This window comes from Trachurus japonicus, chromosome 5 (genome assembly GCF_045865225.1).
Source record: "Trachurus japonicus isolate A0001 chromosome 5, Traja_1.0".
NCBI classification, from domain to species: Eukaryota; Metazoa; Chordata; class Actinopteri; order Carangiformes; family Carangidae; genus Trachurus; species Trachurus japonicus.
In genome coordinates this window covers 9,087,232-9,109,856 of record NC_140911.1, presented here as the reverse complement: position 1 = coordinate 9,109,856, position 22,625 = coordinate 9,087,232, and the positions used below count along the sequence as shown (strand labels likewise).

The following is a 22,625-nucleotide window of genomic DNA, read 5'->3' as shown; positions in this document are numbered from 1 at the left end:
TCACATAAAAAAAGAGCGCTGGGGGTCTCAGTTAAAAAGCAAGAGTGGAACGTAAGCAGGACAGTGCTGTGACGCTGCCAAGTCATTTTACTGTCAGAGGGTCCCCTGAACTTCAAACGCACTTCAAGTTTGAGGCTTTCCCCGTCACTCCTGCTGAGGAGCGAAACGCCCATTTGTGTCATGGGTTAAAATGGCTGACCTGCTTTCTCTGCTGACTGCGTGTTTCCGATGTTTCCAAGCTAGCGCCATCTTTATTTTGCCCTCTGGGATCAATAAAGCTCAAGCTTGTTACAGTGAGAGTTAATAGCAACCACTGACACACACACACGTTTTAAAATGCGTAGCACTACTGCCAGTTGGATTTCTCATATTGGACATGTTGTAACTTTTATTTGATTTTTATTCAAGTTCACGTCCAACTCTCAGGATCTGATAACACAGATTTGCTTTGTTATGGTGAGGAAAAGAAAAACTTGAAACACTGGGGGCCTGAGGTGCAATGACACTGGAAACTGTATATGAGTGTTTTTCTTTCCATTTCACAAATGTAACCTGGTTGATAAGGTAAACAAAGGAACGTCTACTTCCATTTAACCCAGTGTTTTTCAACCTTGGGGTTGGGACCCCACGTGGGGTCGCCTGAAATGTCTAGTAATTGATAAAAAAAAATTACTGATGTTTTTTAACAAATTACTATTCTTTTAATGATCATTACAAATACCACACACAATCTAAAACAACTGTATTCTATACTTTCACATTCTTGAATATAAACCGAGTTCAAATAAAATGCAGCTTATAAAAATATCTGAGTTGGCGCATCTTCATTGACGGCCGTCACGTGACTGCAGGATCGCCAGAAATTTGTAACGCCTATATGGGGTCACGAGCCAAAAAAGGTTGGGAACCACTGATTTAACCCAAGACTATACAGAAACAGACACCCATAATGAAAACCACTCTTGTTGCTGCTATGAAATGAGCATTAACTTCAAATTCTATCAGTAAAAGTGGATACTACTGCATGTGGATGAATATAAACAGTTTATGACCACTTTACTATGTTTATCATTACTCTGCGAGCTAGTTTTCTTAAATGTTTGAACTTTGGCAGCCTACACAATGTGACAGCATCCAATCCCAGATATACAGTTTGTGGCACGATGTGGTTTAGTGACTTGGAGACAGTTTGAATGAAAATAACACACAGGAACTGCACTTCAGACCATCTCCGGTGCAGTAGAGATACTGCAGGTCTTAAAAATGATTTCATGGGGTATATGAGCAGGAGGAGGGAATGAATATTATTCTAGAGACCTTACCTGGAAAGCGTGGCTGGCGAAGCCCAGGCCCAGCTGTCTGCACACCACCATGGCCTCCATGGTTCCCCAGCTGTCACTGCACACGGCGCCCCACACCAGAGAGCCGTTCCTCTCTGCCAGGACCTCCACTCGGCCCTCGTAGGGGTTACGGCCACCGCTCAACCGGAGCTGAGGACAGAGATAGACAGAGACAGTGTGTCTTAGGGTGCTTATGTAAATAAAACCTGCTTTAATTTGACATGATGGATTTTGGAGTTACTCACTCTATTCTGGAAACCCATGGCAGGAACATTACACCTGACAGCTGCATCCTCCTCGTGGCTGCAGCCCACGGATTCCCGGTTGAAGTGGCACTCAGTCAGTGACTTTTCAAACCCAGAGCACTCCACCTCGTTCATGTGGACCGGTCCGATGCCTGTGGGGACACAAACAAAGCAGGCACATTGAGTATATTCACCCTGTTGAACTTATTATTCAAGTCACTATGACTAACAACAGGGTTGGAGTAGTCGCCATGTTCATAATTGGACACAAAATAATCTTTAGAGCATCATCTATTGACTGGAAAGAGGAAATTTGATCTGTGGATTACATAGTGATTTTGGGATATACAAGCCAGCAGCTCCTTGTTCCTGTAACCTCACCCGCGTGAGTGTTTCGTTAGAACAACTCTGTCCGAAGACAGATGTGACATTTCATCCTGTTTTCTAGAACTACTCGGAAACAAGCAGTCAGTTATTTCAAATGAAAAGGGGACACTTGAGACCTGTAAAAAGAAAAAAAGAAAGAAAGAAAGAAAGAAAAAACTCTGCATCTTTTATTTTTGAAACTAAAAGAAAAAAAAAAGTGGAGCAGTTTTTCCACAATAACATGTGTGAGTAGTCCCTCCATGCCAGTTTTCTTCCCATGTGACTGAGCAGGAATGTCTCCAGTGATGTGAGCTGAGCTCTGAAATTTTAAGGCTAAGACGGAGACGGACTGGCAGTCACGGGAGAAAAATAAATTAGCGACAGGAAGAACACAGTGTTGTTGTAAACACACAGTCAATTTCCATGTCTGAGAGACAATTATAGGAGGTTAAATGTATAAAATACCATTGACAAAAGATATAAAATCCCCCCAAAATACATTAAATACATACATGCTACATGGTAAAAAAGAAAAACGGACAGCTTTTCCTATGTGGTACATTTAATTTGTCTCTATTTGTGTCCTCTAGTATCGTTTCTATTGTCATTCTTGTTTATTCCCACTCCATTGACTTCCGAAAATGAACACAATCATCTATTTCAAGTCTGTGTGTGGTACCATTCTTGGATCCAGTGGTCAGCTCGTGAAAAAAAAAGCCCCCTCAAAAAAAAACCTTGTGGACTTTCCAACAAAGAATTCCTCCTCTGAAATCCATAAACTCTGTTTTCTTTGCTGGAACATTTTGTGCACTGTGTGTTTTGCTGTGAGAATATGGCAGAAGAGCAGACGACCGTTCCACCAAACATATGTTTCTTATAATGCTGAAGTATATTGCATTTCACAAAATCAGGTTCCTTAGTGAAGGAATAAACACTAATGTGCTACTCCATACATTCCCTAATGCATTAATGTGCTGACTTCAGGTCTAGTCTGATTGAAGTGAGACGCAAACAGGTGGTGATACCGTACGGAGGCCAAAGATAAGGTGGATGTGGAGGTCTCTCTCTGGTTTCATTCCACACCTTTTATTTTCACAGCTGGAAATAATTCTTCTCGATGTCACATTTAAACTCTTGTTAGTGATGTTACCGTAAATGTGAAATGTAATGAAGGTTAAGAATCCGTGAGCAGTTAAGCTCAGCTCTATATCAAGATGATCCCTGAACATCTGGAGGAACAGTTACAGTCTATCTGCATGGAGGAGGGTTGTTGGGACTGTGGTCCGTCAAGGTTTAGTGCGAGCAATCAGGAGTGTGTTGCAATAATTGCATAATTTCTCCTAAAGCCTGACCATTATTGGATATTTGAGGCCCCGTTTAAAATATCTATTAACAATGTATAGCCATTTTTTTGTATCTTTTTCAGTCACCTTTGACTTTTTTATTTATTTATAAGGATCTGTTAAATACATGTAAGTGAATTGTGATATTTTGTGTTTCAAGAGTAGCCTACATTCACAAAATAAAACAAAAGTTACTCTTTAAATTCCAATGAATGCATTATAAAATAATTAAATATGCATAAATATTGACTCACCGGCACCCTAAAGATATTTTATAATGAGTATTATCATTATTTTAATGTCATTACGCCCACATAGACAGTAGTATAATGTTACAGAGTGACTAATCTGTGCAGCAGATCCTACCTTGTCCCAGTCTGGCTCCAGTCAGGGCCTCCTTGGCGCTACCGAATCCCAGCTCTCGACAGACCACGGTGGCAGCGTGGATGTTCCAGTTGTCGTCACACACTGTGCCCCACTCGCCATTTTTCAACACCTCCACTCGCCCCTCGCCTATCATAGCCCCGCCTCTCAGACGCACCAAAGGTTGCTATAGAAAAAATCAATTAAAAAAATAAAATGAGTTGAAAAATGACCGGCTTGTAAATGATCATTGTTTTAAATCTAGTACAGATGAAGAGTTTGAATTTAAGAGATGAATTTACTTTAGTGGATTATACTTTGTTAACACGGATTCCCCCTTGGGATAAACACCAGGAGGAAATACTAGTTATTTTATGTTGAACATTCGTCCATTCAAATTGTTTCCAGATGCTTGACAACAACAGGGGCCACTTGATTAATATGCAGGAAATGTTGTAATCCAGACAGAGCTGAACTGGGGTCAAGATTTGCTTATAGGACGATCTGTCTCCTGTCTTGTACTTGTTTAAGTCTATTTACCTTACACGTGTTTGTGCTTCTTATTACGTAACGTAGTGATGCAGCAACGTACGGTGTTTATGGACCTAACAGATGCTGAGTTGGAAAATCATGATGTAAATCAATGTGGTCAAATCCAGAACAAACAAACAAACAAACATCTGTCCAGTTTGACTCAGAGAGATGAATGCCATCCACGTGGCACCATAAACTGACGTGTTGAAGTGTTGAGGAGATTTTTCTGCTTATTTTATAGCTCCTCTGTGCGCGGTGTCAGGTGAACTCCAGGAACAAACCCTGCTGGTGTTTGTGTTACGTCGGCATCGGCCGTTTGATTTCCATGAGGCTCAGAAAACAAACTGAGATCATCTTGGATATTAATTTCTTCCTGGGAACCATCTGATTGTAGGAGTTACTAACAAATAAATTTCACTTTATTGATCCCCATCGGCATATCTGGCCTCAGTATCGGACTCACTGTAAACAACTCACATCACTAGGTACGAAGCAGCAACAAGAAACTAGCCCAGCGTGAGGCCTTCTTGAGTCTTTTCCAAGACTTTTGGCTCGAGGATTCAAAATGCTTCCCCTCACATCCAAAACTCTTTTTCCTGCAGCGAGCGTGTTGACCACTGACCCACCGCACGGCCGAGAATGTGCAATCTGACCTACCTCCACCCTGTAGGCCTTCCTGAAGCCCATGCTGACGCTGGGAGCAAAGGCACGTCCAGGCACACAGCTGATGACTACGGGCATGCCCTGTCCACAGGTGTTGTTGCCTTTCAGCTGGATCTCGCCGCCCAGTTTACAGTCGGACAAATTGGCCTCGTTGCCTGTGCAGTTGACAGCGTAACCCCAGTAGTTCTTCTTGCGACGGCTGGCCAGCAATCTGAGGACGAAATGACATGACACTTAAGGTTATTTACTACAGTCTATATGTAACAGATGGGTTCTTCTTTCATTTAATTGCAGACCAGCTACATATGGTTGACATGATTTGATGATTTGTGATCATTTGCCATAGGTTTAAAGATGAATATTTGAAGCATGGTTACATTATTAACATTTCATTATAGAGGACAAATACATACATACATTTTTATATACAGACTAATAATAACCAATGTCATGTATTAATTAACAGTCTAGTGGCTGCATTTCAGACCAGAGGAAGCTGAGACACAGAAGAGTGACTCTGGTTAAGGAGAGATAAATATGAAAGTTTTTTAAAGGACCATTAAACAAATTTATTCTCTAAGGGGCCATGATAAAGATTTTGGTTTTATCATCGTGAAGTTGGGGGGAAATATTCAACATTCGGTCCTAAATAGCTGTCAGTTTTACAACATGGAGACTTTACAGAGGTAATTCAAATTATTAAGATGTCAACTCATGCCAAAACCTGCAGACTTCACTTCACTTCATCACACTCAGTATTTATCCAGTCGTTGTTATGTTATCTTATGTCATCGTTGCATGGTGACGATGGTGCAAGGATTGTTTGGAAAAGGGCTCCACTTTGTACCGGTGAGAGAATCTGACATCGCTAAATCAATCACCATTCAGCTGCATTGCTCTCTTATGATTCATATTAGCAAAGAAGAGCTGATGACAACGATGACATAACTTCTATCTATAAGGAATTTTCTACAGTAACGTTTCTGAAATCCACAGGAATTAAAAAAACACCCTCGGTGAAAAGAAAGCAGTGGTTTTGTTCAGAGTTGGCACTATTATTAAGTTCTTTTGAAACAGCTTTTAATTTCACCACCTCCAGTGTTGCTCCTGTTATGTAGAAAAGTGGTAAAATGTTTTATTGTACTTTCTCATACTTTACTAAAATATTATAGCTCTGTTTTATGAGATTAATTGGTTTTTGTTTGAAGAATTCATCAACATCCATCCTATACTGAGAGGCACAATTGAGATATTGTTGTGGAGACACCTGAACTTTCTCATGACCCCCGTACTTGAATAGAGGAAACCTAAACAACACTGGACTTTGCAGGTCTGAACCTTTGAGGAGAATGACCACGTAATGAAACCAGCATGAGCTTCATTTACAACCTCTCAGGACTCACAGCTCGTCCAGATGCCGTAAACACAATGAAGCTCCAAGTCCGTTTGAATAAAAGAACAATTTGTGGCCTGTGAAAGTGTGAAGAAATGCCAAATTTGACTGGGGGGGGGTTTAATTTTGTTGGACTGTTATGGGCACATTAGGTGAAGAGAAGTGGCTTTTGTTGTTCCAGATAAAAGACAGATTGACTGTGATCTTTCACCTCCGTAAAACAGTGAACCACGTGAGACCTCAGCAGCAATGCATGCTTTAAAACCATACGTGCTTTGTGGAAATAAACCTAAAAACAAATTGCCCAATAGTGGCTCTATGTGTAAGATGTGAAGATCCAGGTGCAAACTTGCCGCAGTAAACATGACCATCACAGAGACTCAAAGTATTAAATAAATGTATTTCTGCTGTCTGTCTGCTTTAATTTTGACTGTGGTTGAACCAAAGAATTTAAAGTCTAATACTGGCTGGATGTGCATAATGAAAAGATTTGACAGAGATATGAAAAACATAAACCAATGCCCACTTAAGAATGTAAACACTTGAGACAAAATCATCTAAGAATATGTCAGAAATATATGTTTCTTGGAAATTATACCTCAGTTTTGAGCTGTTTAAGAGAGAAACATGTTATTCTCTTTGATGCAGTCACCAGATGGAGATTTGCTCATGTGATTATTTTTTCATGTGTCATAGGCGTCTGCTTTGTTGTGAACTTCCCACCATCCCATGCAAAGCAGATAAAAGTTATTGGACACAAAATGTTCTAGGAAGTAGCTGGCTTCGTGTCAGCAACATATTGACTACAGATTGACAATTTAGAGTGGCAGAATGTTATCACTTATGTTCAGAGGGAAATAATTAGACATTGCCAAAAGAGCCACTGTTTTCGCAGAGCGCTGCACTCAGACGTTTCCCAGCAAGGCCCATCGTTCATCCCGTGACTTCCTAAAGCAGCGTTTGGCTTCTTGTCAACGATCTCCAGGCCCAAGTCTGTTTATTCTCACTGCTCAAAGTGGACGAAGGGTTGACTAATGACCAGTGTAAACAAATTTTGGTTATGTAATCTTTCCTAACATTGGTCTGGTGTGATACAACATTTCTAAATAGACACAGACCTAAAAGGTTACCTACAGGAAACGCAGCGTTTTAACACATCAAAGTGTTTATATGATAAAGGAATGCGTGCGGTGTGCCTCGAATGATAACAAGTGTTTTCACGGGTGTGACTTTAAACGGATTCAGTGTTGTGTAACGCTGCTCGATTCCCACAGCCTAAGATGCAATTAACTCAGCCAAATGTTTACGTTAAAATTGAACTCATGTGAAGGCTTTCATTATAACCTATGTGTTTGTCCTTATTTAGACCGTGCGGCTGGCCTCTGCGCCATCACTCACTTGTAGGGTCGGGCGTTGAAGCGCTTCTCCCCAGGGAAGCCGTACATGCCACAGATGACCCTGGTGTTCATCGCCGTCCACTCCTCGTTACAGATCTGTCTCCACTTGCCTCCGTCTTTCACCTCCAAGAAGCCCTCAGTGATGGGAATCCTCTTCCTGTGAGAGTACGTTGCCCTGATCCTCACATCCTCCACCTGCACCGTCGCACTCTGAGACACACAGAACAGAGGAAATGTTTCCTTTCTGCCACACACGTAATAAAAACAACAAATCTGACCTCTGAAAGTTGACTTCAGTCCATCTGGAGACAACTGTGCTGAGCATACATTTCTTTCAGATGCCAGCATCAGTCAACAGATGGATTGAAATGAGCTGTTCATGGTCCTCAGGGGGTGAATGCTACAACCTGCACAGCTAAAGACTTTACCATGAGCCTCAGATGTACTTTGCATTCAGTGCTAATTAGCATTAGCATGACTTTAACATGCTACCATGCGAAACTGAAAGAGTGCACATGGTAAACATTATGCAAAACATCAGCATGTTACCATTTTCAGTGACCACGTGTTAGCATTTTGATTTTTAGCATTTAGCTCACAGGGCTGCAGGCACAGATTCTTAAGAAAATGACTCATCTATCATTGTTAAAGAGAAGCTGTGCAAACAGAGTCTCATGAGATTCCGGTACTTCAGAGTTTTAATGGCTCAAAATATTTTCCATTATGACAAATCCTGCTGTAAAATAATCAGTGCAAAGAAGAAAATAAGTGAAATGTGTTGATGGCAAAAGGTATCTAAGTATTATCTAAGAAAACAGACAACTTCTTTAACCTGTCACTTATCATAAGCAGTGACGTGAATATCAAGCTCTGCCAGCTGTCTAAACAAGAACAATGTTGTTTACAGGATGTAGTTGGTTTTATTTATACTTGGACTTCATATGTATGGGTTCCATTTTGATATATTGTAAATACTATGCGGCCAATGACTCATAAAGGAAGATCGCATTCAGAGCAAATGCAGGCGTGTTGGAGAAGAAAAAAAGGAAAAGAAATCCCACTGTTAACTTTTAGGGACTGCACTATTTACACACATGCTTCAAAAAGTGAAGTTAAAAAATCTGGAGATGAAATCTTTGTTTAAACTTGTTAAGTGTCGGCGAGAGGCCTTAGCAGGTCGGATGAATGTCTGGAATTTTTTTCTCCATCTTTGTTGCGTCTTTAGAGTTTAGACCGGGGATTTAAGGGCCCGCGGGGAGCTGGTGGACGACATACATCACAGCTGTCAAATCCAACTAACAGTGCTTGAGTTGGTGTTTTATACCGGATGAAAGATTATTTGATATTCACAGATTCAATTAAATTAAACAAATCATTGTTATTATTTTTTTAGACAAGAAGTTCACATGAATCACTAGAGCACATGAGTGTTCATCGTCCAAGGCCCAAATTTCTTTTCAAAGACTTTTCAAATTGCATTTTGGATTTCCTGCCTGATAAGAAAACAGTGGCAGGAGTTCAAAAGAAGAACAGAAGAAGATTGTTATCTACAGGGATCTGATTTTAGATCAATGGCGGCTAAAGAAGGAAGCCATGATGAGCCGAGCGTCTGACACGGCTCAGGTTGGGAGAGTGTCTGCGGGTGGTCCACCGTCCACTATAAAGGGCTGTAAGGCCAGTTGGTGAGGCGGAGGGTCAACAACCACAGTTAGCATCACGTGTCTCCTGAAGACCCCTTAAATCAGGAAGGAATGGTAACCTTTGACCTCCAGGGCTTTATGGGAGAACAGCCACCCAATAACTCGCCTCCATTGTTCATTTTCCTGCTTGAGCTAAAGTGCTGCAGTTTGTTCCCCGGCCGGCTGCCAAAAAGGAGCCAAAAACTTCTTGAGCTGCTTTGTGGTATGCAAACGCTGATCTCAGTATAATTTCGAAACAGCCAGCTTCTTTAACTAAAAAAACCACACATTCAGGCACGTCTCCCAGAAATATCAAATGCTTGCCCTGAGGGTGGTTTCCTGCGATGGCGTCAGCCTGAGGGAATGTTCAAGGCTTCAGGGTCTCTGAACATTTAAGGCTGCAAGGCAGGAGGAGCCACGACTAAGTCAGACTGTTTCAACAGTGACCCCGGTCCACCCACTGACCGCAGCGGTTAGACCGGATAAAAACCACTCTTTCATGAAGAGATTCCTGCTGGCTATAGCATGACAGAGTGTTTTCCACGGCAGGATATGAAGGTGAGGGGACGTGATCGCGAACACGGATCCGGTATTCTTCAGAAATTTATTTAGCTTTTCAAAATAAAAGCAAAACAAGAAAGATGTATTGTTAATTATGGTCTAAAAAACATGAAGCTCTGTGAAATTGTGTAACACAAAAAAGAAAAAAACAATTGAAAATCACACTCATTAACGGCTTAATGTGCGTACACCTGATACAAAACATGATATCATACGGAAAAACCATTGGCAGAACCAAAGTGAATCCAGGTGTGGAGGTTAAAATACCAGACAGGACGAGGGGTACGAGGGGAGGATGAAATGGGGCACTGAGCAGGGTCTGACCAGTGTTGTATTTGGCCCAGAGAGAGGAAACTGGCCGTCTGAATGTGTGAGACTAAAAGAGAAGAGGACAGATACCCACAGCTGGAGTCAGTCCAGGTGCCCCCCAACCCCCACACCACCACCGAGCTCTGACCACCAGACATAAACTCAGCAAAATGCTGTTTGGTTTGTAAAGCAATGCAGGAAAATGACTGCTGCAGCACATAGAACATGGACCCATGATAAATCCTTTTATATTATATGGTTAAATAATCACATAATATCAATGTGGATGGAAATATAGACTCTCCAAAAAAAGAGGTCAGATCTGCTGCAGGAATTAATAGATGGACGTATTGAGAAGATTTATAGCACCCTCATATAAGTATGAAGTTACAGCTACTGGATGGTTAGCTTAGCTTATCTTAGCATAAAGGCCTGTTCTGTCCTAGATTAATAAAGAAGATATCATAGGTTAAATATCAAGATTAAGCGTATTTTATTGTCGCTTTGCTCTTCCCTCCTGTTTCCAGTCTTTGTAGGAAGGTAAGATAAATGGCTGCTGCATGGTGGTAACTCCTCATTTCCCACAAGTAGTTCTATATAATAAGGGTATTGCCCAATATATGCAACTACTTATTCCTTTAAGTATAGGACATGTGGGTGGATGTCACCAGGATGTGTGTAACTGTTTTGGCAACCGGAGCAGCTTAAATATGTGATGCAGGGACATAAACCCATTTATTATGAGAGCAGGCTTTTCCATCCTGCAGGTCATTGTGAGGTTAAATCTCAACTGGACATTTCTACAGAATTGTCTCATCTTACAGTAACTCTATGACTGTGCTGCTGCTGTAGTGATTCATTCACTATGAGGATTTTCTTTTCTTTTTTTTTCTCTCCCCCTCCCTTCCAAAATACCTTTTCATTTTCAAATATAGTCTCACATTCCTGCTCTTGTTTGTAAGAGGCGTCTGAGAAAAAAAAGAAAACATTCTTCATTTAGCTCTATTCACTACTCCTCATCTCTGAAGTGAGCTTTGATGACCATTACTGAACTGTTTCCAACTGGAGAGCAGACTTGTTTTTCTGACCAGGACCCCTCACAATGTAGATGTGTGAACATGAGACTGTGGTCTAGCCAGTGTCTGACTAATGCTTCCACTACTGTGCATTTCTTCCATTTTACTCAGCTTTCCAGACCTGCTGCACGTTCATCTGCACGTGCACACCCCACCACCACCAGATCCCCCACCCATCAACTACCCGCCCCACCTTACAAAACATGGCAAGTCTGAATGTTAATCACTCCACAGTTTAGATGAAAAGCGAGAGAACAGCGAGCTCCTTTGAAATGACTTTCACATCTGCCCCACCCCACTTTTCTGCCTCAACGGCCCCCAGTCTGACTTGACAGAGGAAGTATGTGTGTGTATGTGTGTGTGTGTGTGTACTTTGCATCTGGAATAACTATTACAGTGCTGCTCCCATCATAGCAATGAAAAAGAACCATTACTACAGGTAAATCCGTGCACGTACACATTTCAAACTAATCCCCGAGCAAATATTTCAGGACTGAAAAAAGTCGGCAGGGTTTTGCTGGACTTGATTACAGAATGACTTATTATTGCATATGAATCAACTTAAAACAGTGTAATACTATACTGTTAATATTAAAGGTGATTTTTCTTCATTTATTTATCTCCAGAAACTGACTGGATGTGAAATAGTTGTAACTCAAGTCTTAATGGTTTGTATTCAGATTGCTTCACATGGAAAAAGATCCTATTTGTTTATTTGTAGTTTCACAGTTGGGTCACCTGCCAGAAACGTTCCTGTCGGACGACGGTTTTCATCCCAGGAGTCTCGTCACTGCGAGGCTGCCAGACGACCAGCTCACTGCTCACAGCCAAAAAATAATCTAGCGAAAAACTTCCCATTCAAGTGTTTCTACACTTCACTGTTTGTGCAGAATAAACACATACGATAATAATTAAATTACAATAAGCTTTAGACGTGTTAATGGGCAGATTGTGTTTGCTGTTTCCTCCCTCCAGCTTTTATGCCAAACTAAACTAGACTGTCATATGTAATAGAAAAATGAGGTTGACACCGATGCTATCTAAATTCCCAGCAAGAAAATTAATAACATTGAACAGCTCTGTGGAGGGATTGAAGATCTACACCAAAATTGGTTTCAAGTGATTCATGTGTGCCTTTACAGTAACTTCTTGATATCTGAATAAATTCACTTGTGTAATATCTATACTTCAGTTTAAATGCATACAGGATGTGCAGAGAACCTATAATAAATCATCTCTACTGAGCCAGCCCAATGTGCCAATGGTAAATCATAAAGTGTAGGTATGAATAAAAAGAGTCCAAAAGACTTTGGATGCTGTGCAGCCAAGAGGAGAGTTGAGGCCACATTGGGATCCAGCTGCTGAACATGTGGAGGATGTCTCTGCTACTCTATCCATAAGAGAGAGAGAGAGAGAGAGAGAGAGAGAAAGAAACTGGCTGCAGCCTCCTGACATGCATCAACCTTTTCTCCCTTCGATCATTCTCCTCCTCTCAAAGCTCTTGCATGCGCATCCAGCTCAGGCTCACGTTTCCTTTTGTTCTATAGCTCAGAATGTGCAGAACTCAAATTCTTGTAAGAGGACACCGTCACGCCTCGTGGAGAATCGCAGCCTTTGCCCTGCGAAGAATCAACAGGCTCTTGAGTCGCTGCTGTTATCACAACTGGTTCCTGACGTGTTTGTGTTGCCTCAAGATCTGAGTGTTTGGTCCAAGTAAACACACTAAATGGTCTGGTGGGCAAACTGCAGCTGCTTTGGCTGCTGATCCTTTTTCTCATGCTTTCAGGAAGAGGACTGATGATGAACTCATCTACATTTGTAATCTGTTTAGAAGGAACGCGGTTTTAACAGCATGAAAAGGAGATCTTCACGTTTATGTGACTTCCCATTAGAAACTTTTCATCTGCTCAGAGCAATGCATTATGCAACAATGACACGTGACAGAGCAATGCCTGAAACACACAGTATATACACTATCTTCTTAATCAATCTTGGCCACGCTCTCTCATAAACATCAACCTTACACGGACTGAGAGTTCAGAGGTCTCCTAATGAAGGAGATGTAATCAACAATGAGCCTGTGTGAGCACGGACGGCACGTGCATCGTGCCATTCCCACGTGAACAACAGTGGAACATGGCTGAGTTGGTTAAAAAGTCCCGACAAACAGATGATAAACAAAGTTTTCCTTTTATTCTGCTGTTTGGTTCTGCTGGGAAACAAAACCCCCTCTTCTGACTAAAAAAACAGTCCCTGAGTCAAACACATGGTAATAAATAACACAACTGTGCTGGCTTAGACAAATTCTGTTAAAGAAAACTGTGCATTGTGTGTAATTAAATAGATCGTAGATTTGTCAGAATGATAGGGGGGGATTAGTGAACTTTTACATTTATGATAATGACTGAGTCGCGCAGGAATGTATGTTCTGTTGTTGTTTTAGGGGTGTTACGTAACCAGCTCAGAAGGCTGTCATGGTTAGAGCCCCCAGAGGTCAGATCGGTAGCAGACAGCATTAAAGACAGACGTTACTTAGACAAAGCGGCAATCAGGAGGGGTCGGAGGTTAAATGACGGCTCTGACAGGAGCTGGGATTGTGAGAAAACAACACTAGTTCCTCGGTTAAATGACTCTGATACTTTGCTAATGCTCTAATTCTATTAGGACGTTATATCTTTATGTTTTATGCATGCTGAATGCATGGATCCCACGACTGCGTATCCAGTTGCCCCACAGATACATGATAAAGGGATGAATAAAGTGACTGACTGATCGATTGGTATTAGTTGTGCGTATCGGATAACACGTCTTTGCTTTTTGCCTCTGCTAAAATTCGAGACGTGCAGCTCGTGGCACTGGAATCTGCTGTTTTCATTAATGACAGACTGATGTTTTCAGTGGACTATCATTTGTGGTCGAAGCTGAACTTGGCAGACTGAGCTGTTATGGTCTTATCTTCACATATTCCCATATCCCTGTAAAGTAGTCTCATGATGTGCTCCTCACAAAAACAAAATAATTACCGTTTGAAGCAACTCTGTGACCTGTAGCTTTATGAGACTACGAAATATTCATATACTAAAAGAAATTGCTGATAATGCAAAGTCTGTGAATGAAATACAGACCAGACTTTAAAAAACTGTCATGATGACCTGACATGTCACTGACTGACCAGTTTACCTCTTCAAACGTTTAGATTTATCAATACGGTGGTGAATACTCTGTTTGCTTCACCCGTTTGATATTGACCTTCACCTGGACTGTAGTACACTCATGGTTTGGGTGTTAACTTTCCAGATTGAGCACAGAATGTCAATTCATACAGCGAGTAAACAGATTGAAGGAACAGTGCTGCCCATTGCTGACGTCAGCTCAAGCACGGTTGAAGACAGAGGTGTATAACTTTGGCCAGACTGAGGAAATATTTACAGGGTGTGGGGCTGAACTGCAGTTACACCCCGGAGATCCTAAATACACAAGACAAATAAGGAACAAGAGAGGGTGCTGCTTATGTATGCAACCTGTAAAAAAAATAGGAACTCTTTGAGTCTGAGGCTCATTAGTCTATAATTAAATATTTCAATTTCTCCATTCTTTCATTTCTTCATTCCCATGACTCAGCAAGACATGAGAGTGGGACACAAGGATTTTAGATGGAGTCCATGAGGGTGTCGTCTAGTATAATCCAATAAAAAAAAGCACAGTCACTGTTCTGGCAGTTGTAGAGAGAGGAATAAAAAATCTAAATCTACCACTACACGTCTAGTGGATTAAATATGTTGTTAATATGAAGGCAGTAGCAAAGTGTTAGAGCACTGTCCTCTAGGCTGCCAAAAGAAATTCTGCTTCATTTTTATGAGACTGGCTTTAATTAGGAAACCCTCTGCAGCAGTGAGTGTTTTTAATCATTTGTTCTTAGACAAGCTGAAGGAATGCTCCTATCTTCTTTTCTCCCTCCCTCCCTCTCTTCAGTCGCATTCACAGACCCACACTGACTTTCCATGTGGTATACGGAGGCGTTCTGTGCAGCCAGACAGGATGGTCTTCCCCTCCTCTCTGACTCATCTCCAAACTCTCCCTGGCTGCAGACTGGGGGTCTGCTGAGGGCAGCGATGGACTAATAGAGGCCTGGCAAAGTCATTAGTGCAAATGGCTCTACATTATTTGCCATTCTGCGCTGACTATAGTGGATTATTTTACTGGCCTAATGTCATGGTAGATGTGACTACCTGCATGGAAGAACGCTCGTCTGGTTTTGTCCAGACGTTCATATTTAGTATCCATTAGATCATTTAATCACACAGCTCAAAATTCTGGAGCCACTTTCACCAGCTCTTTGTCAATTTTTAATAACTTTGTCTCCTCATACGTGGATATTAAAACAGCATATATACATACTATGATGAGATTAACTGTTACGAAACAAGTGCAACTTTGATCAGTACTGTATGCTACTATGCTTAATATATATATTGTTTGGTCTTAAAAGCGTAATATTTTGAATTTATGTCACAGCCTGTTAAGCTACATTTCTTCAATATGCATGTTCGCTATCATCCACTTCACACCTTACTTGTCTATACAGGCTCAGACATGTGTTAAATTTTAATGGTGCAACCTAATGTAGTTAATCTGGTTTGAAATGATCTTGTAGTTACTAAGAACACAGGAAGGACTTTATCCAGAAACTTAGCAGGGGATTTACAAAAAGCTGCTGCCACCCAGTCCTGTGCTCTAAGCAGATTTTCAAACAGCAGGGTTGGAGCAAGAGTGTGAAAGTTAATCAGTGAACCAAAAAGATGAATGGATGGCAAATATTTAATCACACAGTAAGTTTTTTTGTATTCTGTGTGGGGTCTGTTTTACTGCGGGGAGTGTAAATATTGCTCCTCTTCAAATGAACAGACAGAAAAGTCATATAATCCACAGCTCAGTCTGGAGATCTTGGCAGGATTCAAAGACAGTAGTGCACTTCAGGCTCTTTGGAGGAATCCTCTACTATGATAAGGTATTTCTTTCACCCCAAGCCTGTCCTGTTCCTTTTTATATTATGATGAACATCTGTTCTGTTACATTTGTGTATCTGAACCATGTGTGGATATTACCTAAGTGCTATCATTTCTGAAATCAAGCGATCCCACCCAGGTGCTGCACCCAGGTATAGTGTTAGCGTACTGTACATGAGCAGGTTTGACTGAGACCACATCTGTGAACGGGTAGCGCCATGTGAACCTACCTCGTCATTGGCCTGGTTCCGGATGAACTTGAAGCCAGGAATGCGCTTCTGGTTGCACACCACCCCGACATCCTCTGAATGTTTGCAGTCAGACACTCCAAAGCCGTTGGACTCACACTGAGCCAGGCTCTTCTCTCCACCAGTGCAGTGCACGTTGTCTAGCCAGATACGACCTGGAACAGAGAGAGGCAATACGAGGAAATGAGCACGTATTCTGACAAAGATGAAGGTTTCCTAGTAGTACAACAGCTCCAATTTCTTTAACTGTGACAAATTGCTGCTTTGTCTTATGTGATCTTAATGGATGTTGGACTGTCAACCAAAATTAATGGTTTGGAAGTCTGTGAAGGTTCTCAGTCATCCAGGTCATCTTATTCTTGTGGAGTTGTAGTAAAAAGCGACTGGACTTCCACAAGAATGGTTTGGAAGCGTCACAAATGCCACGAGCATCAGTTTCGAAGAAAATAATCATGATTTACAGCCACAGTGCATGTTGACTGGTGCTACTTTGTAGGTCTCACTTCAAGAGACGCTTGAAGTTTTCTATTTGTGTCCTCATTAGAAATAATAATAAAAAGAAACAGAATGTGGCATTCTGCAATTTAGAGCATTTGCTGTATATCATCATTTGAGTTTGAGCCTTGGTATCAGAAGTCAAACTCTTTGCACTGTCAGGTCTGGTGCCTCTTTCTTTCTACTCTGCAACATGTAGCCACTAGGGGCTCACCATTCAAGAAATCCAACAATTCTTTTGGTCACGATTTGATTCAAAATCGATTCCCTGCTGCCATAGCACCACCAAGGTATCTTCGGCTGCGTAATTGCGTCACCGCCTACGGAAACCAGAATGGCGCAGAAACCAAAATGTATAATAATAATAATAATAATAATAATAATAATAATAGTACAAATTATATTATATTATTATTATTAAAAGTAAGTTTTCAGTATTTGTGAATCGATTTTCAGGCATAGAAAATGAGAATCTAGTATCTTGTCTGAATTGATGCCTCCAACTCTTGTAGGTACAATCTTCAATTTCCTGTAATTTTCCTTAACAGGGGGTTAAAACCACTGGGAAGTCAGGTGAAGCAGTGATTTCATCATTGCACCTTCACAACCTGAGCTGTGTCACAGCCTATTGACATCTAGCTATTTCAGCATTTCCACATGAGTCAAGTCACAGACGCAGTAAACTTACTCACGTGGAGATGTGTTTGGTCTCTAACTTAACCTGGCACGTTTTTTTTTTCTGCTAAACACGGGCCAAAAAATGTTGTCACGGCTGAAACGGATCATCTGCTGTCCAGCTGGCTGTTCTGAATCATCCAGCGAAAGAAATCCACATAACTGTGGCCATGGAAACTGCTAACAGACTGCTCATCATCTAGACAGTCTCAACATGTTGCTGAGGAACATCCTGATCATACCAAGAAAGTGACTGCATGTTGTACGGTCACGTAGCCTCCTCCTGGCAGCACATGATTACCTCAGGAACTATCTTTCTTTCTTTCTTTCTTTTTTCAAAATAAGAGGCACGTTTTCTGGAGCTGAGGTCTCCAGTAAGAACCAGCCTGGACTCGGTAAACCTCAGTCTAAACAAATATCCAACATTGCCAATTGTGATAAATTTGGATTGCTGTGTTAAAACCATCATTTGCAGGTCTTATGGGAATGTAATTTCACAAGCTGGTGAAAGGAGCATGGAGCATAGCGTGCAGGGAGCCATTAATTTTGAAATGCTGCTTTTATTGGCACATTAAATCAACCACATAGTTTAACTCAAAGTCATAACAAATTGGACAGAGCACTGCGTTCCTATGAAGATCAGACTAAAATGGATTTTGTGATGTTATAGATTGAGCTCGTAGGTGATAGCTGTGCAAAGACAGCTGGAGATGTGATTAACGGGAAAGGCATGCTGCATCCAAAAGGGATGTCCTTGTAATTGCTATGTTGTAATGTCTTCAATTAAAAACATTTGGTGGTTTATTTCACCAGTCATCATGATGATGGAAAATGGAAAATGCTCTTGATCACTTTTATAGCCATGTGTCTCTCTCCACCAACAACAAGAAAGCACGTAGTTCCCATTCTCACACACGCAGACAGCCTCAACGAGTTGTGAGATAAACAAAATATCTATTAGTCAGGATTAAAGCGGGAACACTCCTCATAATAAATGTTAAAGTCAGACTTCCTGCACCCTCACCCTATTCTGAACTGGCACCAGTGTCCTCCAGTAAACTTACAGAAACACTAGTTGGACAGACTCTAGTCCAATCCCGGATGCCTCGATTTTTTATACCTACACCACAGCTAAAATTAAGTGCAGACATTTACCCTTCTGCACAACCGGGCCTTGCACATACAGCTAACTGGCTGTTAATTGCTTCTCATAAAACAGTATCTGCAGGCAGCATTATATGCATGGAGTGTATGACTTCATAAATGTAGCAATTCTTTAAGTTGCTGTAATGACTGGGGTGCTTTGGGAAGCAAAAATAACTGAGTTAATTATTCCACTTTTGAAGTGGCAGGGTGGATGCGTCTGGATGCGTCTGACCCAGTGGGAAAACATGTGCCTTTAACAAGCGACACTGTTTTAATTACCAGCTACCAACCTACACATACGACCGTCTGCCAGCAGCTACTGCATTTATAGAGTTGGGAACTCATCTGGGTTTTTTTTTTTTTTTACAGTAAAAGGAGGAATTCATGAGAAAATGGAGATGAGATTATGTCTGTGTGAGTCCAATCTACACTCCCACTGTTTCCAGTCTTGACCTACTCCTCTTGCTCTTAACTGATTGGCGTCTCTCACATCTCCTCTAATGGGTAAACCAGTGACTTAGGATATTAGCAGCCAGACAGGGGGAAACATATACCTCATTGAAGGATTTCCATGGAACTTATGAAACTAAGTGAAGAGATATGCTGCGTTTGAATGTGTGTGGTTGGCTGACTGGCAGGTTACTGAGATAAACACCCTATAAACTTCGCCTCAGGTCTTCGACAGCTGAATATGATGGCTTTGAGATGAATTTTCAAAGTTTGCTTATATAATAAAAGACTTGAATCAAACTCTAGAAAGCAACAAATACTTCTCCATGCTGCTCCATTTTCTTACCTTCTCCTCTTCCGTACTTTGCCGAGGGCGCCCAGGACTCAGCGCCCACGAAGCCGAGCTCTTTGCACACCACTTGGGCAGCGTAGATGGAGAAGTCATCATCGCACACCGTCCCCCACTCTCCATTGTAGAATACCTCCACGCGGCCCTCGTAGTGTTTCCGCTTCTCACCAACTAGACGAAGCTGGATAGTGTGGGTGCCAGAGTTTGACTGGGCGTTGCACAGCGCCCACATGCAGGCAAACAAGAGACATTGGATGGCAACTGGGCGAAGCATGATGCAGGAGGAGGGAGGAAAAGATGAATCTAGAGGGAGATAATAAGATAAAAGATTGTTAGCATCAGTATCGGAGGCTAATTTTAAGGTAAATATTGCTGCACTGAACTGTGCTTTAGATTATTTCTAGATGTATTGCAATTCAAAAGTATAGCCTTTCCCAAATCTAAAGAGTTAAAATGAGGGCTGAATATGATCTTAAGACAGGAAGAGGCAGAGAGTAATTTGCGGTGTGTGGTAGGTTTTCTCCATAATTTGGGCCAGTGAGCAGTTTCAGTATAAAAGCTTGTGCTAACAGTTTGGTTTGGCCATGATCGGGCTACCAGAGACCCCACACTGGCCTCTGTGAAACCACAAGTATAAGTTCCAGAGTCACTGACTGAATTCACCACAGATTCACAATATAGTGAACAAACAGTGAAGATACATCTGACTATACCAAAGGGAGAGAGAGAGATTTTGGTGAGAATGAAGGTTAATGTTGCTCCTCACTCCGTCCCTCTGACAGCCTAATGGAGAGCAAATGTGTGCTCCTGCAGGGTGGGTGCTGCCCCTTTCATTTATCTACTGATCTGTGCCTGGAGGCTGCACAACTGAAGTTCATAGGGAAAGTTGACTCCACCTCGATATTTCATGGTAAACCATGAAAGTGTCAATGGAGGAACCAGAAGCCCTCGGGGAGGAATGTTTCTGGAGTTTAAGGAGGGAAGGAAGACGGTGAAAGTTAGGAGACCTCCACGTCTCGGGTGTGTTAAACGCAGAGGAGGAGGAGGAGGAGGGGAGGGGGGGGTTTGCTTTCCAAGTTGACGTCATAGTAACAGCCAAACAAACTCTGAGCGCATATAGGCTTGAAAAAACACCCCGGGAGTACACACTCTATAAACTGTTGCACGTCACTTGTGATGTTCCCAGTGAAACATCTGGCTTATTTTCCCATTAAAGGAGCGTCGTGCTCATCAGGAGGCAGGCGCTACTTTGATTTGCTCCTTTAATATTCAGTGTGTCTCTTCACACAACAGTTAGTTCAACACAGAGAGTCAAAGAGTCAGAAATGTGCATGTTTGTTCACCAGAGAACCGAGTGCAGCAAACATCAATCCAGTCCTGACAACACTTATATTAAGTAGGATCTGTGTAATATGCTACTTCTTACAAAACCACTGAAGACACACCCACTTCCCACAGAACAATGTTCACATCCAACACATAAATCTGGCTCAGAAACCTGGTCTAGACTTAGACTTGTATTTACAGCAGCTGATATAGTCTATGAATTGTTTTAAATATGGTTTAAATCCAACACATGTAGGTCGTGCATAAGAACAATAAGTTTAAACAATAGGTGAAGCAGTGAAAGGTAACCAGGGACTGTCCAGTCAACTGGAAAAATCCAAAATCCCACATCCTGAATTTATTGCCTTCTCAGTTAAAGCCAGTACTTTTGTATTGTCTATTGTTCGTTTGAGGAAAAAAAGAAAGAAAGAAAGAAAGAAAGAAAGAAAAAAGCATAAATCAACCATCAAGTGCCTGTTAAGCTCTGGAAGGCTCACATCCAAATGTTCAGTGTGTGTGACAAAAGAAAGAGCTCAGAGATGTCTGAAGAGACTGGAGAGTCTTTCCAGAGTCAGGAACACAGATCAATTCCAGTTTCTGCAGGATTTGGTAATTTATATATCTATATCTATATCTATATCTATATCTATATTACAACGGAGCAACACACCGGTTCCCTAACCCTAACCCTAATTTTTGGTGGGCACAACTCCTAAAAGAGAAACAACTATGGTATGTAAAATAAAACTAAACTACATTTTACTTGGATAAAAAAAAGTACACTTACATGATATTTACATTCAAAGTCGTAAAAAGAGGATGGAAGAAAAGAAAAGACAAGAAGATTACACAGTTTGCAGTTAAGTCTGCTATCTCCTAAAATTTCATGCACGTGCGAAACAACATCCCATCAGTTGGTGAACGCGCCTCAGAGAAATTTAAGAGGGAAAGTCTCACTTACTTTGACAGACGAAGGACAAGCAGTGTGGAGCCTCCTCTGGACGCAGATCTTAGGTTTCCAACCTGCCGGAGAGGATGAGACGTGAAGCTGCGGCTCTTCGTCCCTTTAGTACTCTCCTCCTGGCCCTTTCCTCTGCGCCCCTCACAGCTGGCAGCGCGCTCCCGTCCCACTCCTCACCACGGCCGGCAGCCAATCAGCGGCCGCCTCAGCATCCTGGACCCGCCCCCTCCGGCACAGTCACCAGGGTTACAAAAACACTCAGCAGGAGCTGGAAAGATCCTGGACCTGAATCTGTGGATTATGAAACCTATTTCTAAGATGATATATAACAAAGTTTTATGGCCACATATGCAAAGTCCATGGCTGAATCTTCACTCTGTTACCTCAGATAACTTTTTAACTTTTTGTTGTTCTTATTGTCCAATTATTGTAATCACATCAAATCATACTGGACTGGATCAAACCAGATGATGAAACTTATTCCCAGCTCATAAGCATACATCTCAGCTGAGATACTGGAGCACCTGGAGTGAATCTTAAAAGTTTGGTTTTAGTGACAGTGTTGGTGAAGGCTCATAATACTGCTGATTTAACTGAGAATCAATGGTTTGCCTCACCTGTAAGTGTTTCCAATAAACAAGACTCTTTCCATCACACAGTGACTAAACAAAATAAAAAATAGTGTGTGATAAAAAATATC

The 22,625-nt window shown here is 41.6% G+C and overlaps 1 protein-coding gene across 1 annotated transcript in view; it reads right to left on the bottom strand.

The window, feature by feature from the left end:
* Nucleotides 1-22,032, bottom strand: part of loxl2a (lysyl oxidase-like 2a) — a 30,075-nt gene extending 8,043 nt beyond the window's left edge. Inside the window, exons 1-8 of the mRNA XM_085776009.1 lie at nt 21,926-22,032; nt 19,636-19,941; nt 16,506-16,678; nt 7,646-7,854; nt 4,849-5,065; nt 3,661-3,844; nt 1,586-1,737; nt 1,323-1,490 (exon numbers count right to left, since the gene is read on the bottom strand). Coding sequence (XP_085632135.1) covers nt 1,323-1,490; nt 1,586-1,737; nt 3,661-3,844; nt 4,849-5,065; nt 7,646-7,854; nt 16,506-16,678; nt 19,636-19,912 — 1,380 coding nt within the window. The 5' untranslated portion in view covers nt 19,913-19,941; nt 21,926-22,032. The remainder of the gene's footprint in view (nt 1-1,322; nt 1,491-1,585; nt 1,738-3,660; nt 3,845-4,848; nt 5,066-7,645; nt 7,855-16,505; nt 16,679-19,635; nt 19,942-21,925) is intronic.
* Nucleotides 22,033-22,625: the final 593 nt, after the last annotated feature.